The sequence below is a fragment of the Leuciscus leuciscus genome (genome assembly GCF_965113295.1).
Source record: "Leuciscus leuciscus genome assembly, chromosome: 22".
NCBI lineage: Eukaryota > Metazoa > Chordata > Actinopteri > Cypriniformes > Leuciscidae > Leuciscus > Leuciscus leuciscus.
In genome coordinates, this window is record NC_138746.1 from 2,531,797 (window position 1) to 2,549,178 (window position 17,382).

At 39.3% G+C, this 17,382-nt stretch overlaps 1 protein-coding gene and 2 long non-coding RNA genes across 3 annotated transcripts in view; 2 read left to right on the plus strand and 1 right to left on the minus strand.

Annotated features, from left to right (window-relative positions):
- Positions 1-511: 511 nt before the first annotated feature.
- LOC309486258 lies at positions 512-5,811 on the minus strand. The gene is made up of 2 exons (XR_014201412.1): positions 5,715-5,811; positions 512-1,257 (listed from the first exon to the last, which is right to left on the minus strand). It is a non-coding gene; the product is annotated as an uncharacterized lncRNA (long non-coding RNA).
- Positions 5,812-7,455: 1,644 nt separating this feature from the next.
- Positions 7,456-17,382, plus strand: part of LOC309486262 — a 118,967-nt gene continuing 109,040 nt past the window's right edge. Inside the window, exon 1 of the long non-coding RNA XR_014201416.1 lies at positions 7,456-7,539. This is a non-coding gene — a long non-coding RNA (uncharacterized lncRNA). The remainder of the gene's footprint in view (positions 7,540-17,382) is intronic.
- On the plus strand, positions 9,899-12,738 carry irf2bp2a (interferon regulatory factor 2 binding protein 2a). The gene is made up of 2 exons (XM_082153408.1): positions 9,899-10,867; positions 11,590-12,738. Exons 1-2 carry the CDS (start codon positions 10,078-10,080, stop codon positions 12,303-12,305), a joined length of 1,506 nt encoding a protein of 501 aa, XP_082009534.1. The 5' UTR covers positions 9,899-10,077; the 3' UTR covers positions 12,306-12,738.

The following is a 17,382-nucleotide window of genomic DNA, read 5'->3' on the forward strand; positions in this document are numbered from 1 at the left end:
TTGTTTGTGTGTGTGTGTGTGTGTGTGTGCGTTTGAGGGGGAGGGGAATGTGCTGCTTTGAATGTTTGAGCGATAACAAAGCAATGCTTCCATGAGGTCATGTGTTGCTGACAAGGCCTGTGGTTTAACTGGGTGGGGATTTTTCTTTTGGACTTCCCTTAATGTGCTCATATATCTACTGCTGGCCCAGTTTTTCTGGCTCTCTCACTTTCTCTCTTTCACAGCAACTGTAAAAGCTGTGGTTAAGCTACAACGACCAGGCGTTACTGAGACATGAATGCCGCCCATAACTGTTCCTTTATCAGAGATGAAACCGCAAAGATAAACAGATATTTATAGCACCAAAAACTTAAAGGAATCGTTCACCCAAAAATGAAATTCCCATTATGTATATATATATATATACGTGTGTGTGTGTGAGTGAGTGAGTGACGCAGACATGCAAATAAACGATGCTTTCAGCAGGTGTAAAACACTCATGGTGAATTCTCTGGTTTTATTCATGTCAGAAATATTATTTAATATTGCTGAATCAACCTAAATACATGAATTTATACCAATAACATTATTTTAAGGGTTAAATCAAGTAATAAAAGTAAAGTTTTTTAATGTAGGAATTGCAGGTTACCACTATTTTCCAGTGTACAGGAATGTCTAATGCACTAATGTTCCATTCGGCTGTGTGAGTTCCAGTAGCATCGATGTTGTTCGGGGTCTGAATGAACTGTGACACTCATCTCTCATAAGTCTTTTCTCTGTCAGTGTCTTCCTGTAGATTTCACACTCTTTGCATTTTAACAGCTTCCTCGTGATGAGAGCTGGAGTGTTGTTATGGTGGCCAACGTGTGTTTGGGACATTTTACTATTGTATACTGCAATACTATTGTTTGTGCTTCCTTACATCCACACACATCATTTCCCTCTCCCGTAGAGATCAAGATAAGCCCCCCCGTCCCACACAGAAAGTGCATGTGGGTCGCATGAATAATGGATATGCGGCTTGAACTCCCGCTGAACTCCAGCTTTGTCAAATGGAGATCTACAGCAAACCTGCAAACGCCCATCATACATCCTCGGTTGTGCTGATGTGGCCGTTCATTCATCCGCTGTTCTGCGTGTCTGTCGTGTCTGGGTGTGCCGATCCGCTGACACGCTCACACAAGAGCGGCTTTGTTCAACCTCGTGGCCTTTGTGGTCAAATGACTTGCATGTATATCTAATGAGGTTAGATAAACCAACGTGCCGCTGACCGGAGACCTGGGAGAAAGATGACTGTAGTTAATGCTTAACACGGTTAATGCTGCATGTTTACATGTTCTTTGACTTCGACCTCTGAGACCATGAGACCATTTCTTTGGGGGACATGTCATGTCACATGACCTCCTCCAATGGCATACTTATTTATTTTAAGTAGGGCTGTGCAACGATAATAATAAGATAATTAATTATAGTCAAGTCATCTTCATTTATATAGCGCTTTTAACAATGTAGATTTATAAATAGACAATGTTCAAAATACACAATAGAATGTAGTATATATAAACACACACACATGAATATTTCAGATTTTTATGTTATTTTTATATATAAAATATTTATATTTTAATGTGATAGTGTGGAAGGACATACATTAGACTTTGAATTGTTGCTCGAAATTAGTCTCTTCTGCTCACCAAGCTTGCATTTATTTGATCCAAAAAATACAGTAAAAACAGGAATAATGTGAGAAATTATTACCATTTAAAAAAAAAGTTTTCTATTTCAATTTATTTTAAAACGCAATTTATTTCTGTGATGCAAAGCTGAATTTTCAGTATCGTTACTCCAGTCTTCAGTGTCACATGATCCTTCAGAAAACACTCTAATATGCTGATTTTCTGCTCAAGAATCATGTGATTAATCACCTTCTGTTGAATGAAATTAATTTACACATTAGAAATGACCATTGATGGTGACAGAACAGACATTTCTCCTCCCTTTAAAAAAAAAATATTTATTTTGCCATCCTAACTATTATATGGCTATAGTTGTATTTTATAATTTGCATTCAGTGTAATTTTTCCCTAACAACGCAACAAGTAGTGTGTCTTCATCAGGGTTAAATGCAACATGATAGCATGGCAGTATGTGATTACGTTTATTGTTTTATTGGTAGCAATAGTCTGACTATTGCAGCACATGTAAACAGATACGCAGTGTTTTTGTGACATCAAATCATAATAACGTGTTCATATTTTAGCCATTTCATGTAGATCATAATCGTGCATGACAGTTCTTGGCCGCAGAATACGCTCTGAAGTCAGGCTATATATCTTTACGACTTATTGCATTCCTTATATGGCAGATTATCAAAGTTTCTCATGTGTCTGATCTTTAATCTACCATCTTACCTCACGGTCGATCAGACGATGTTACGCCGCAGGTCCAAAGTCTGACCATATAAGATCACATTTGGCATTTTAATCAAAACATTTTATTACCAGCTCTTTAAAACCCCCCCTTGGTAAAGTGTGTTAACGCTAGCTTGCGCCGCTAACATGGGTAATGACAGCCATGTCTGCAGATGAAAACCATGATTCAAAGAGCTCAAGCACGTATCGTACACACCATAACATTCCCTTTCAAGTGCCTCCCTCATTTTTATTCTGTCACTCGCTTTTGAGAGAAATCTGGTTTGAAAAAATCCACACTTTGAAGTTTACATGCAAGAAGGCCGAAGCTAACAGCCGTATATCCGCTGCGCCGCGGAGGCTTCTGACATCTCAATTTCTTTCTCAAGACGTGTCAGGCATATCGGTCGCTGGTGCCACTATGAGTTCCAGTGACCAGTGTTGGGGAAAGTTACTTTTAAAAGTAATGCATTGCAATATTGCATTAAAGGTATAGCAGAGGATGTTTTACTTCCTGGTGGGTAGTCTAAACTATTGGTCCTCCTAATTGTCAGTCATTCTAGTGAATCAATCAAACTTTTCAAAAAGTGGAGAGGGCGGGTCTTATCTAAAATTTGGAAAGATCCTCCACTATACCTTTAAATATTGGAATATTCCCCCCAAAAAGTAACTAATAAATAACCATCATGTTTACACAGCGCGCACAACACGTCCTCACTTTATTTCTCTCAACATGGGGACAGGAGAGCTGTCGGTCAATAAATGTGAAAATGTAACTAGTGTTACTTATATGAAAAAGTAACTTGTAAATTGAAAAAAGTAATGCGTTACTTTACTAGTTGCTTGAAAAAGTAATCTGATTACGTAACTCAAGTTACTTTTAATTAGTAACCCCCAACACGGCCAGTGACACAATTAAAAGGATAATTAGGAAAAAGTAGGATTATTAATGCCATACTGATGCCCTCTCACACACTTTCACTTTATGGATGATTGAAGGTAATTTTGATAATCGGCCATCCTGGAATTCAATAAGTCATAAAGATGATGATGATGTGTAATGTTGTAGTATGTGGCGAGATTTGTGACCTGCGGTGTAAAGTCTGTTTCCTTTTTAGCCTGTTTAAAGTTATTGACATTTCAGACTTACAAAAAAATCTTTTCACGGGTCAAAAATGACCCGAAGCGGGAAGATTGCACTTTCAATATGAAATCAAAATGGACATTTTATGGAATATTGCAGTATTTATTATAAATGATTTATCCGTGCACATCGTTATTATTATTTTATTTAAGTTCATGTGCCTCATAATCTTTCATCTTCATAACTTCCCCTCCCTCTTGCAGTGACATTTCTTCTCTGATGATGTGGGCGGGGTAACCTGTCACTCAAATGAGATCCACCAATAGCAAACCACGAATATCCACCATCCAATCAATTCCCCAAAGACAAAATCAAGCCGTTTCACACGTTTCAATAGGGAAGAAAAGATGAGCGTAACTTCCGTTTCATGTCAACTTTAATTCTGATAAAATATAAACATATGTTTATGCATTTTTTGGGGCTATTTTTTAATTTTATTCACCTCTAAATTCTCAATTTTTACTAGTCATGTTAATGTAAAATAAGCACATTCCTCACATTCTTTTACTTTTGCACTGTCGGGATAAACTACTTATATCATGACTTTATGCATAAACCAAAATGTGGTCATATCATAACCGATAATGAAAGTGTTTTTCAGTAGAGGTAAATTAACATTATTGAGTGCACAAGCATAACAATACGCTGATAAATATCAAAAGTCAACGGAAAAGCCAGACATGAGAACAAAAACCTGTTTGCATGACATGACACATTGTGTAAAATAAATGCACTCATTCATCCAGTAATTTGAGGCTGAGTAATTAGTAACATTTGGAAAGTGTGAGAGCTAAAAAAGAAAAGAAAAAAAAAGTCCTTATATCATTACGACATTTACGATTATGCGAGTGCACATTACAAAATGTCCCTGCAATTTAATAGGCAAAAAACACTGAACTGGTTTCTAGTGATTCATTCGCTGAAAACAGGCTTGTTCCATTATGTGAAACCAAAAGTGTGAAGAGACGACAGTGCCCACACTTCATTTACATAGAGCTGTAGATGTCATCACACACGCACACACACACCTGCCAACTCACAGACCTCAGATGTGATGTTAGATGTGCAAGAGTCATGTGACATACAGATCAACAGTTCATGATTAGGTCTGATGCACTTCTCTAAAATGTGTGCAAAATCATGTTGCTGCTTCTTGTTTCATACAAGTTTGTAAATACATGTGTGTGTGTGTGTATATGCATATGTACACACACGCACGCGTATGCGCACACACACACACACGCACACACACACACACACACACACACACACACACACACACACACACACACACACAAACTTTTATGTTAGATGCACTTATTTAATTTGACAGCACTAAGGCTATGAATCCAAATCCGATTTGAAATCCGATCAGATTTAGCAAGTGTGAACGGACGAAAATCACATGAAATGCAATTGATATTGAAACCAACGTTACAGTGTGAACATCAATCATTTTAGATCAGATTCCAATCAGATACACAAATAACGTTAACAGGATTTGGACTGACAGTCTGAACACGTAGCCTAATATAAAACTCACGAGACTTTACTATCACAAATAAATCTGAGTGGATTCATTTTAAATAGCAAATTTTATGGTTTAACAACTGACCACCGAAATCTTGGCCTATTTCAGTCTGCGTCAATTCTAATATTCAAATGTGAGTTTTTCAGAAGGTATGTCATGCTGTATGTGCAAATGACTGGGGATTTTGACAGGAAACCACATCTCTTCTCATCTGTCAATGACAGCATGCTTTCCATGAGCTACAGCAAAGACGACGTGAGAATGTTTATTATGCTAGAGCTGTTTTTAAGAAGAAAATTCACTTACATTTTGATATTTCCCAGATAAGCTCATTTTAACGGCGTCTGCTAAAGCATGCATCACTAATAGTAGATATTTAAATGTATCTTTTTTGAGGAAAGATGTGCTGTTACAAAGTATACAGATTTGGAATGTTTGCCGGTAACATTCTTAACTGATCCTTAAACAATGTAGCAATCGAGTTTAGTTCCGTATTCTATTTTGCTTTGATTTAACTGCATTTCCTAGCAAGCACAATTACCAGACTAGACTAGACCAGCCTTTGCTACTTCATCATGCTTCTTTTTTCTTTTTTTTATAACTGTTGCACATGTGGCACATCTGGCGCTCTGCCTGAATCATTACTTACTTTTTCATGTTGGGCTGGCCGTCGCCATGGAAACTGCTGCATGTTTGGCAGCGAGCCCTTTGAAGGAGCGCGAGAGGATTGCGAGCTCTCAGGAATTGGCCTACACCCAGTGTAATCATGGCGGGGAACTGAAATGAGGCTTTTGGCAGCGCACCAGGTTTCAGAGAACAAAGATGTGAGCCACTAATGTTGGCTGCAGAGCCGGCTTGGCATCCTTTACCATTTCCCAGCAGCCCCTGCCAATCCTCCCGCCCCCCCCACCCCTGCTGGGACTGCAAAGAGGATCTGAATAAAGAAAGAGACTTGTTTTTCTCCCAGATCCTCTGCTCCAATGACATCACCTCTGCAGCCTCCAGCCCCCAGATTCCAGACGCCGAGCACATTTTTTCTGCTCCTCTCTCAGGCCCTCCATTTTGACTAAATTCCTCCATTTTATAATTGCTCTTCTACCTCCCCGATGTCACGAAATGTTTGCCGTTTGCACCGACACGCTGAGAGCGCTCTAGTGTTTTTTAGTCAGTATAACGTACATGGTTCATTACAACCAGATGAATATATGCCTTACTGTTTTGAGAATGTGCAGAATTTTGTAATTTATTAGTATTTAATTGGTAATTTATCAAAACAAATCAGTTTCAAGTTGGAGTATTTGTGTGTGTGTGTATGTATGTATGTATATATATATATATATATAAGTGCTTTCATCTTACATAAACGTTTGTAAAATACTGTATATGTATATATACTGTGTGTGTGTGTGTCTCAGCTCTAATATATATAAATATTAGAGCTGTCGAATCGATTAATCACGATTAATCGCACAAGTTTCTACACATATAAGTGTGTATGTGTTTGTTTGTATGTGTGTGTGTAAATATATATACATATACATATATTTTGTATATATTTACAAACTATTAATCTATTTGACAGGACTAAGATGTGTGTGCATATATATCTCAAAAGAATAAAGTACATATCAATATACAAAATATACACAATATGTACGGATTGCATGTCAGTACAAGTACATATGTAAGTACTTAAAGCATCTGCTAAATGCATGAAGTACGATACACACTACAGTAGTGGTCTAGTATGCAAATAATTCAGGCTATTTCTGGCTGTTTTGTATATGCATATATTCTCCTCTTTGTGAACTGAATGAATGTTATATTTAAGCGTGTGCAGTAAACACATTATGTACAGCGTGCACGGTTAGCAATCGCTAAACTGAGGTCGTTGCACAACAGACTCGCAATAAAAACATTCTCGGTTGAATTTGTGAGCTGGAGGGGAAAAAATAGCAACACAGTAAACAGGATGTTGCTTGTCAGTGGGGCTATCCTGGTGAGCGCAGGGGTTGCCATGGTTACCATTTCCTGAGAAATTAACAGCCAATCACAAGCAGGAACAGAGATTTTTTTACAGACCGCCTGCACTCGGAAACGCAGGGTAGAATGACATTGTGTCAGTGGGTTTAGCTTGACACACTTCAGTGAACCCAAAAGCTCGGCACATGTTTTAGCACGCACTCGTTTTATAGCCGAGGCTGATGTTGTTTTATGCCGTCTGCGTCTCTGTAAATGTGTCTGGGTCGACTTCCCAGAACTTAAAATGACCACACAAGAAGCAGTTTTAATTATGCTTCAGTCATTTTATGTAAGAGAATGAGAGCTTGTGATATTTGTGACCTTATATAACAATATCAATATTTCATTTGTGTTGTTTTCATGTACAACACCACGTCCTTGAACATCTGTAGCAGATGTAGTTGTGTAACAGAGAAAAATGGGCCATGAAAAAACCCAAAAGCACATGAGAGGTAAATGCACGACACTGATGAATAAAGCACAGACTATCTTAAACACACACAAAACCACTGATAAGATGTGATATCTGTATCAAATCTGACTTCTAAAACTCACTTGGATCACATTATTATTATTATTATTATTTCTTTTAGCCTTGCAATGTTACAGTTTTTCTCCCTGACGTGTTATTTTAATGAGGCATTGCTAAAGAAGTGCTGAGTCATGATCATGTAGATCAGTGTTTCTCAACTGGCTTTTGCTTCAGGACGTGGAATTTTATTGTGTGGTGAACAAAACCGCAACTCATACAAATGTGAACCAAACACTGAAATGAATTAATATTACCTGGATTATTGATGGAATCAAAAAAGTCAGATTGAAGCTAAATTATTTGCAAGAGCCTGGTCAAAATTACAAAGGTTATTAGTTTTAAATGGTATATTTCATATGGTTGTGGTGACCCAATACAGCACCACAATTGAAAGTCATATTCAGCTGTATATTTTGAATAATTCACCTCACAAAACACATTGTGGTTCGACACAAACCATATTTATCCTTGTTTGAAAAGTTGTCTTGTGGATTATTTTTTTTTTTTGTATATTTTGCTTTCCCAACTATGCATGATTTTATATGCATTACTATTATTTCAATTCAGCTGTTTTTTTTTTTTTTTTTTCTTGTTTTTTTTGACTGAACCGATCTGTGTCCCATTTTTCAGTCACAACCCACTGATAAAGAAAACAAAATGACCTTGAGTGACACGCTCATGTGAAATCTGACCGGCCTGCTCAGAATGCAAAGGTTAGTGCGGGAGGAATTAGTTGTCAAGCCGGAAAGAAAAGACGATATTTACAGTTTCTCGGGTACAAAAACACGCCCTAATGCTGCAATTCCTTTAGGAGGGTTTGATCACACGCCCTGGCTGCAGGCCAACAGATTTGATGTTCGTTGAGAAGGGCGAGGCGAGCTGTGGGTACGTGACTAAACATCTTACTTCCTCTTTCCAACGTCACGAGGGCTTGCACAAACACATCCGGCCTTGTGTCTGCAGATTTCAGACGCATTGCTTCACCCAAAGAGCCCTGAAGCTGCACTCATTTGGAACGAGTCCAAAACAAAAGGGAAGGACCTCTAAAGCTATTTGTTGGTTCTTCTCAACACTGTGGACATTATGTACCCAGTGACCAGACACGATCAGATAATGTGTGCAACCATCAAAACTAGAGGGAAAAAAGTGGGATTTGAGGTCAAGTTTGGTGTGTGTATAAATGAAAGTTTAAATCTGTCATTTCATGAGCATGACAAATATGACTAAGATTGGGAAAATCTGTAGATTGTTAATATTGTGAGTTGATGGATTGTGACTTGTTTACACAACTGAAGGCTGTAGGAAAGCGTCACGGATCAGAAGTGGAATGTAGGGGATCTCCAGAAAAAGCGGAACACCAGACATATTTTATTGCTATTTTAATACATGAGTTGATCTTAGATTCTCATTTTAGTTGCATCATCTAGCCTCTGGATTTATAAACTCAGTGTATAATAATAGTAATTTAAATAACAGTAATTATAAATCTACATTTAATTGTATTTATTTATTAATTATAAATTAGTTTTTAATTGAATTATAAATTAAAATAAATCCTCAAAAAAAGGGCTTAGTCGACAATTCTTTTTTTAATTACATTTTTTTATTTTAATTTTTTTTTTTTTATTACATGCCAATCAGGCAATGTATAACAAATAAATAATACATAACGTAAATAAATAACCACACCTTTTCCATGTTTTTTTCCCAGTCATGTGAGATTTAATGGCTATTTTATAGAGCAGTTTCTAGCAGATAACAAAAACAAAAATGCATATCCGCTACAAACTACTTTAACATTTAATTAGTTTCCACATTCGCATGCCCGTAAATCACATTTCCCTCATATTTCCATTGATCGTGGGAACCAAATTCACTTGGAAAAAAATGTAAAGGGTGACAGACAGCTCACCAGAATTTGCCAGATTTGCATATATCGTCCTCGTACATCAGCGAGTGTAAACACACAACTTTCGACTTCGAATCGTTTCCATCGCGTCGATGATCTCGAAAGCGCTCTTTCGCCTATTTATTTCCTACTTCACGTCGTCGTCGTCGCAGATCTGGCCTCGATTCAAGTATAGTTGAATAAAGGATTCAAGGAAAAGAAAGAAAGGGCGGGAGGAGGGGGGTGCGCGAGAGAGCGCCGTCAGCGCGCATGCGCCGGAGGGTCTGTTCTATCGAAGAATCAAGTAAATAGAAGTGGAGAGTCAGAGCGGGGCGGTGACGTCACTGCTCCACATTGAGCTCGAGCCTGGCCGCGGTAGTAGTGAGTGAGATAGATCGCGCGCACGTCGTAGTAAAGCGCACGGCTACTATGAAGTTCTGTTTGTAACTTAATTATTACTTTGTGTGAGCGCGAGAGGAGCTTATTTTTTTTCCTCCCTCACATCATCCGCAGACGTTTCAAAGAGGATTGTGCTCGATTTTCGGAGGGTTTTTTCCAGCTAAAAGAGCGATGTCGTCCGCGGCGGTTGCTGCTTCGAGGAGGCAGTCGTGTTATTTATGTGACTTGCCCCGCATGCCGTGGGCTATGATCTGGGATTTTACCGAACCCGTTTGCAGAGGATGTGTGAACTACGAAGGAGCAGACAGGATCGAGTTTGTAATTGAAACCGCTCGGCAGCTCAAAAGAGCTCATGGATTTCAGGACGGTAGACCGGCAGGACCGGGAAAACAACAGTTGTCGGGGAAAGACATCCAGGCGTTGAATCACACGCCCGGAGACCCAGGTTCGCGTCCGCCGCAACCCCTAGACCGTTACCCGCTCTCCTCCGAGCGTCCACCGAGGCTAGGACCAGAATATCAGTCTGCACGGCACGCCAATGGCATCCCGGTGCCGAATGGATTCTCAAAACCGGACGATCCACCGGAGCTCAACCGCCAGAGTCCGAACCCGCGGAGGACTAGCGGCGTGCCGCCCAATCTAGTGCCTTTGGTGAACGGCAGCATGGCGCACGCGATTAACGGGAGACCGGGACAACACTTGGGTCTCAACCCTGCGGACCTCGGTGGGAATAAACGCCCAGCCTCGGTCTCCAGCACGGAGCACGACAAGGACAAACACCAGCACCGACCGGACAGCATGACGCCGGAGATCAGCGACAACCACAAGACCCGGGCGGACGACTGGATCAACAAGAACAAGACCAGTCTAATGGCGCTCAACCCGTACGACAACAGATTTAAGAAGGAGCACATGCAGCAGAGAGTCGTGTACGATACTAATGCTCCTGCATCCAAATCAGGTATGATTAAAATGCCTTTTTTTCTGTATTTTTAATCTTTTTGTATAGTGAAATGTGTGTATAAATGTGTAATAAACATATATGAGTATATACAATTAAAATATTTATATATATACAATTTCTAGATGCATTCAAGAAATGGCATATTTTCAATCTTGTATAGGAAAATGTGTGTGTGTGTGTGTGTGTGTGTGAATATGCTGTGTTGTTTTAACACTCAAATATGGACAAACCTAACCGTTGGGTTTAAAATTTTACAGTTGACAAAACTAACCGTTGGGTTTAAAATGTAATACAAAAAATACACCAACGGTTGACATACTCAACCGTTTGGTTTAAAATTTGATTTAAAAAACTTAAACTAACTGTTAGTTTTGTCAACTGTAAAATTTTAAACCCAACGGTTAGTTTGTCCATATTTGACCGTTGAAACAACCCAGCTTTTTTTATTGTGTGTGTGTGTGTGTATAATATCTAGATGCATACAGTAGAATGCCTCTATAGTCTCTGAAATGGCCTGCTTTGAATGAGAGCACTATGGCATGAGTCAGCTGCAAGAAAATTTCCGCTGATCAAAGCTCAACGTGTATTTGCATGTGGTGCATTTGCAGTCAAGCCTCATTGTTATGTCTGGCACTACAATGCATCACCGCGTCGTTGCATAAAGCCGCTTTGTGCTAGTATAGTGCAGCCCATTCATGCACACTCATGCTTTTTTGCAGATAGAGGCAAACATCCCAAGAATCTGAAGAGAAAAGCCTCTCCGGAGCCGGAAGGGGAGGGCAGCGGCGGGAAGATTAACGGAGAAGGACAGTGGCTCCCAGCGCCGGCGGATGGTGGATTGAAGATGCCACCAGTGCAAACGTCTAGCTTCGCCTCCCCGCCGTCCACGATATCCCCACACCCCCGCACGACCCCGCCGGAGCCCGTCTCGGCCGCCGCCGCCTCTCAGAACGGACATTCTCCAATGGCGGCGCTCATAATGGCGGCAGACAACGCCGGCGGAAACAGCTCGCCTAAAGACGCCAACCAAGTCCACTCAACGACGCGCAGAAACAGCAGTAGCCCACTATCGCCCAACCAACGGCGGCTGGCGCAGGGTTCGGGAACGCCTCACGTGCCGGGAATGGATCCGGTTCATCCTCAAAGCATCCCGGACTCGTCGGTTCCCAATAGCATCCCGCTGTGCTGCACGCTTTGCCACGAGAGGCTGGAGGACACACACTTTGTGCAGTGCCCTTCGGTGCCGTCACACAAGTTCTGCTTCCCGTGTTCCCGGGAAAGCATCAAACAGCAGGGCGCTACCGGAGAAGTGTACTGTCCGAGCGGAGAGAAATGCCCTCTGGTGGGATCCAACGTACCCTGGGCTTTCATGCAAGGTGAAATAGCCACCATTCTCGCCGGAGATGTCAAAGTAAAAAAGGAGAGGGACCCTTGATTTCCTTTTTTTTGTTTTGTTTTTCCTTCCCTTTTTTGAAAATATTCAAAAATATTGGTCTATATAAATATATAAATATGAATACCACATGCATACATCCAGACAGAAACTAATGGACTTGTATATAATGGACATAAGGGACATGCATACTTCGTAAACATTGCTGTACATTTTTTGATTTTTTGAATACATTGTGTTTCTATATTTTTTGAAGATAAAAGGTATGTACTCATTATTATAACGGACTACGTTCTTCTTTGTCGATGTTTAACGATTTCTTGATGTACTTTTAGGTATGGTGGCAGTTCCTGTTAAACGTAGAATGTGACTAATGCAACTCTACGAGCACTTGGCAAACATTGGAAAACGCTTCTAGCTGTACTTGTATGCACTTGTTTAAAATTGCCAAATACATTTTCTGATCTTGTATTAACGGAGAGTCTCTGCTTGCTTCTTCTGAGGATCTGAGCGTTCAAGCTTTTTTTGATTTGACGAGACGACTGGGAGACGTTATGAAAGGGCAAATGTCCTCTCGGATGTGTTGATCAATTATTCATTTTGACCAGGTCGCACTTTACGTTCCAGTGTTCATGTTACAGTGCGTTTAGTAAACCAAGTACTAAAAATCAGAATGCAGCCTAGTTAATATATAAAAGTGTGTCTGAGACATGTAATACGGGCACTGACGTGTAAATCATTACCTTATCCAGTTATCTGGGTCGTGTTTGGGTACGTTAGGTAGGAGGGCTTTGTGCATTGTGTGTTGCAGGAAATTGCCTTGTCAGACATGGGTGGAGTTGGATGAAAATGACTGTGTGTGTGTGTGTGTGTGTGACTAATACTGAATAACACTAACATATGTGTACGTCACCTCAGCTCCTCATTTGACTTTTCCACTTAAATCTTCTAAACTTGTTTTAGCATGCATGCATTATATTTTGCTGCGCAATATCAATGCAAAGAGTTACATAACAAGAGCAGTGCAATAATGGTTAGGCATGAGTATCAACACGTGCAGAGCCTGAAAAGAAATGCGATGAATTACAGCGTGTAAAACAGCACACGGTCACATGCTCAACTGGAATTCCCGAGTCACTGTCTCTAGTTTACTCTTGTTTGTTATCTTGACTATGGCGTTTTAACATGGCATGCATGTTATCTTTAAGTTGTGCATATAGGGTGTTTATTTATTTTTTAAATCAACCAATGCAATTATTTATAGCAATTAGCATGCATTCATTTTGCTGCAAAATATCAATGCAAACTGTTACACAACAATAGCAGTGCAACAATGCAATGGAGAGACACACATGCACAGAGCTTCAAGAAATGCGATGAATGCGGTAGCTTGTAAAAACACATGCTCAACCCTGGTATTCCCGAGTCACTCCCTAGTCTACTCATGCTTGTTATCTTGACTATAGGATTTCAACATGGCATGTATGTTATCCGTTTAAATTTGCATTAGCATGTCAAAATATCAACCAATGCATTAATTTATAGTAGTTTTGAATGCATGCATGCAAGCATCATATTTTAGTGAACAAAATCAATGCAAGCAGTTACAAATATAAATCTCTCCTTACACATGCACAGAGCCTCGAAATGCAAAGAAATGCAATGAGCGCGATAGCTTATTTAACCTAATGCATCATATGTTATCGATTTAAGTTTTGCATATAGGGTGATTTATGTGTGAATTAGCGTGTTAGAAATATCCACCAATGCATTCATGCTTTTAATGCATATGCGTCATATTTTGCTGTACAACATCAATGCAAACAGTTACACAACAATAGCAGTGCAACAATGCAATGAAAGTGAGTTGCAGTGCATGAATGTAAATCTCTCCTAACACGTGCAGAGCCTAAAACGAAATGCGATGAATGCGGTAACTTGTAAAACAACACATGGTCACATGCTCAACTGGAATAGCCGAGTCACTGTGCTCAGTTTGCTCTTGTGTCATGCATGTTATCTGTAGGGTGTTTTCTGCTTGAATTAGCATCACGCAGTTGATCTGAGCCTTCATAGCATAAAGGGTTGCAAAAAAACACACACTGCATATTCCTTTTAACAGCAACATCTCTCGACCCGAACGAAACCTTAAGGTTCATTCAGAGATGCATCAACACCATTAGTGGTTTGAGCAGGGGCTGTTACTGGAAATGCACACTCCAATAACAAACCGCTCATTATTTAGAGCAGGATTATTAGGAATGCGTAGATGAAGCCATACAGTCTCCACCGCAGATGGATATTGTAATTGGAAAGGCAAAGGGAAGATCACGCAACCCTGACTCGTCGAGGCATGACAATGCCGAATTAGGAAGATGAGAAATAGGGAGCGTGAAGCATTGGGAAAGTCTCAAAATAACTTGTGGCGCTCTCAGCTGCCGTCTGGCCAACAGAAATATTTTCCACGGCTTGCAAGTTTGAAAGATAAACAGCTGGTTATGTCTTTGATCAGTGTCTTGCGTGAGTGTTGACGTGACCTTTGCCCTCCTCCCTCCCAACATCAGCCCGTGCTTTGAGTTTCCTTCCACCGATGTTGCTTCATTATTATTGCTGTTCTTTGTGTAAGTAAGCAGGGCTAAAGTGCATGCATAAATCTAATCAACTTTTAATCCAATTAGCATCTTGGGGTTGTTCCTTCTACAGTGATATTTTAATGTATTTGTGCACTGTTAAAAAATCTCAACTCAACTTCTTTTTAATAGCTTTTCTTACTTCCAAAAAGATGATATTTTGTCAGTTTATATTTTTTTTTTTTACATTTTCAAATGTTTTTTTTTTTTTTTTTACATTTTCAAATGTTACTTTTTTTTTTTTACATTTTCAAATGTTACTTTTTTTTTACATTTTCAATTTTTTTTACATTGGCAACACAGATCTAGTTTTTATTTTATTTTTTAAATAGAAGCAGACAAACAAAACAAGCAAACTATGCCAGCTGTTAATGGCGTTTGCTTAGGCAAGCATTGCTTTTACAACTGCTTTGAACAAAGCCCTGACACTATTAAATGTTGGTAAACTACCCAGAATGCCCTAGTAACTCCAAAGCAACAAAACATTATGATGCAAAAGCAAAAAGCATAATGGTGGCCGAGTTTACACAAGCACATAATAATGCATTTTCTTTTAAAAACAGGTTTTGCATGAATATCTGCTGTTGAAGTCTGTTGTTTTCGCAGCGGCCTTTATGATCGTGTTTATGAGTCCTGCGTGAAACCCAGGAGCTCGTTGCTTGGTTTCACAGTTGTCTAGTAAACACAAGGTATCTTGGTGCTCTGAGGCATTTTCAAATACGGTTGAACATCAATCCTCTGAGCCTTTACTGCCTCTCGACAGAATAAAGAAGGCCACGCAAACACAATCATGCAAACGGATACGGCTTCAGCTCTGGGATTGCTGTATTTTTATCCAGGACCCAAAATGCTAAGCTACAGATTTCCTTGCCTAAATGTTACACTGTAAAAAAAAAAAATCCTTTAAATTTACGGTAAAAAAACGAGAGCTGTGGTTGCCAGAAATTTACCGTAAAATGTACGGTAGCGACATTTTAGGTTTTACTTAAATTTAAACAAAAAAAACTTTCATTAATTGATATAATATTCATTTACCGACTGATTGAAGTACTAATATCTGTTTTGTACCATTGTAATACACTTACAACCACCAATCACAGACGTGATGAGAGTCACATGATCAATTTAAAGCTCATTACAAGCAGCTTTTCCACAAGAAAGTTAATATTAATATATATAAGCTGCACAGTTTGATCAACTGAAACACTAAACACCATCATGGCAACACACATGAAATTTAAAAAATGCAAAAAACATTAATTTAACAACATTAAATGTAACACAAAACCCTAATGTGCATAACTGATTAGAAAAAAATATAAAGAAACAGTTATTTCAACAAAAATGCATCAAATATGAAGTGTCACGCAGGGAATTGTGGGAATGTCAATTTATTTATGTTTTTCACTGTAAATTATACAATTTCTTGTTCTTTTTCACTTCCAAAAACTGTAAATTTAACGGTATTTTACTGTAAAACGTAATGTACAGTTAGATCCATCACAGTTATTCACCATATACAGAAACTGTCTGTGAACAGATCAACAGTTTTCCACCGTAGCATTTTTACAGTTTTCTTTTTAAACCTTAAAATCACAAACATTTTCTACAGTGTAGCTGCGAAATAAAGCAGTTCGGCAGCGGTTTGAGCTTCCTAATGGTCATTCATTAGGCAGATAAGGCTCTGTGTTCGCTGGTTAATCAGTGTCCGGTTTCCGAAAGCACGCTGTATCGAGGAAAGCACACTCATGTCTACTATTAAACCAGACTTGGCCTTTGAACCCGGATGCTGTGTTCTTATCTGCTCAGAACGGCTCTCAGATGCCATAAATCATTGATATTTTCGACGAACTCAAAGCAGTGGAAAGGTTAACCGTGAGTGACCTGATGCAACTGGTTAACACAAAGATCTGAGATATAGATCTGATTGTTGACATATAACAGATGATGACGGTATGTGGGTATTTTTGTCATAACAGCTTAAAAATAGTCAACTAATTGTGTTTCCGTAACCGATGCATCGCCACAAATAACGTTACGCTTCATGCCAGGAATGTTTTCTTCCTGAACAGCCGATGTTTTTTGTGTCACCCTGCAAGACGTATTTTACAAACCAATTTACATTTCGCAACTCAGCACAAAAGTGACGCCCTCCTCTTTGGCCTTGTGCCCGTAACACACTCCCAGCATGCATCTGTCTGTTGTGTTGTGCAACACCTTCGCTTGCTGGCTTCAATAATCCCTGTATTGATGCTGGTTTGGGATGTTGTTGCAATTAAACTGTGTGAGATTAAATCAAGACAGTTTTTATTGAGTTGAAGTCACGTCTTCGCTGCGGTGGATGAGTGATGTTAGCATGCAAATACATTCTTTGTATGTCGAAATTGTTGTATAATGCAATTGCAAACCAATGAGATTGGCCTGTATTATGTATATAATATATCTGTATTATTAATTTAGAAAAGGCCATGCTAATTGGGAATTTAGTC

Coding starts and splice junctions, on each gene's coding strand:
- irf2bp2a (XM_082153408.1), top strand. CDS start 10,078: ATGTCGTCCGCGGCGGTTGCTGCTTCGAGGAGGCAGTCGTGTTATTTA. Junction 10,868..11,589: donor TGCTCCTGCATCCAAATCAG/GTATGATTAAAA, acceptor GCTTTTTTGCAG/ATAGAGGCAAACATCCCAAG.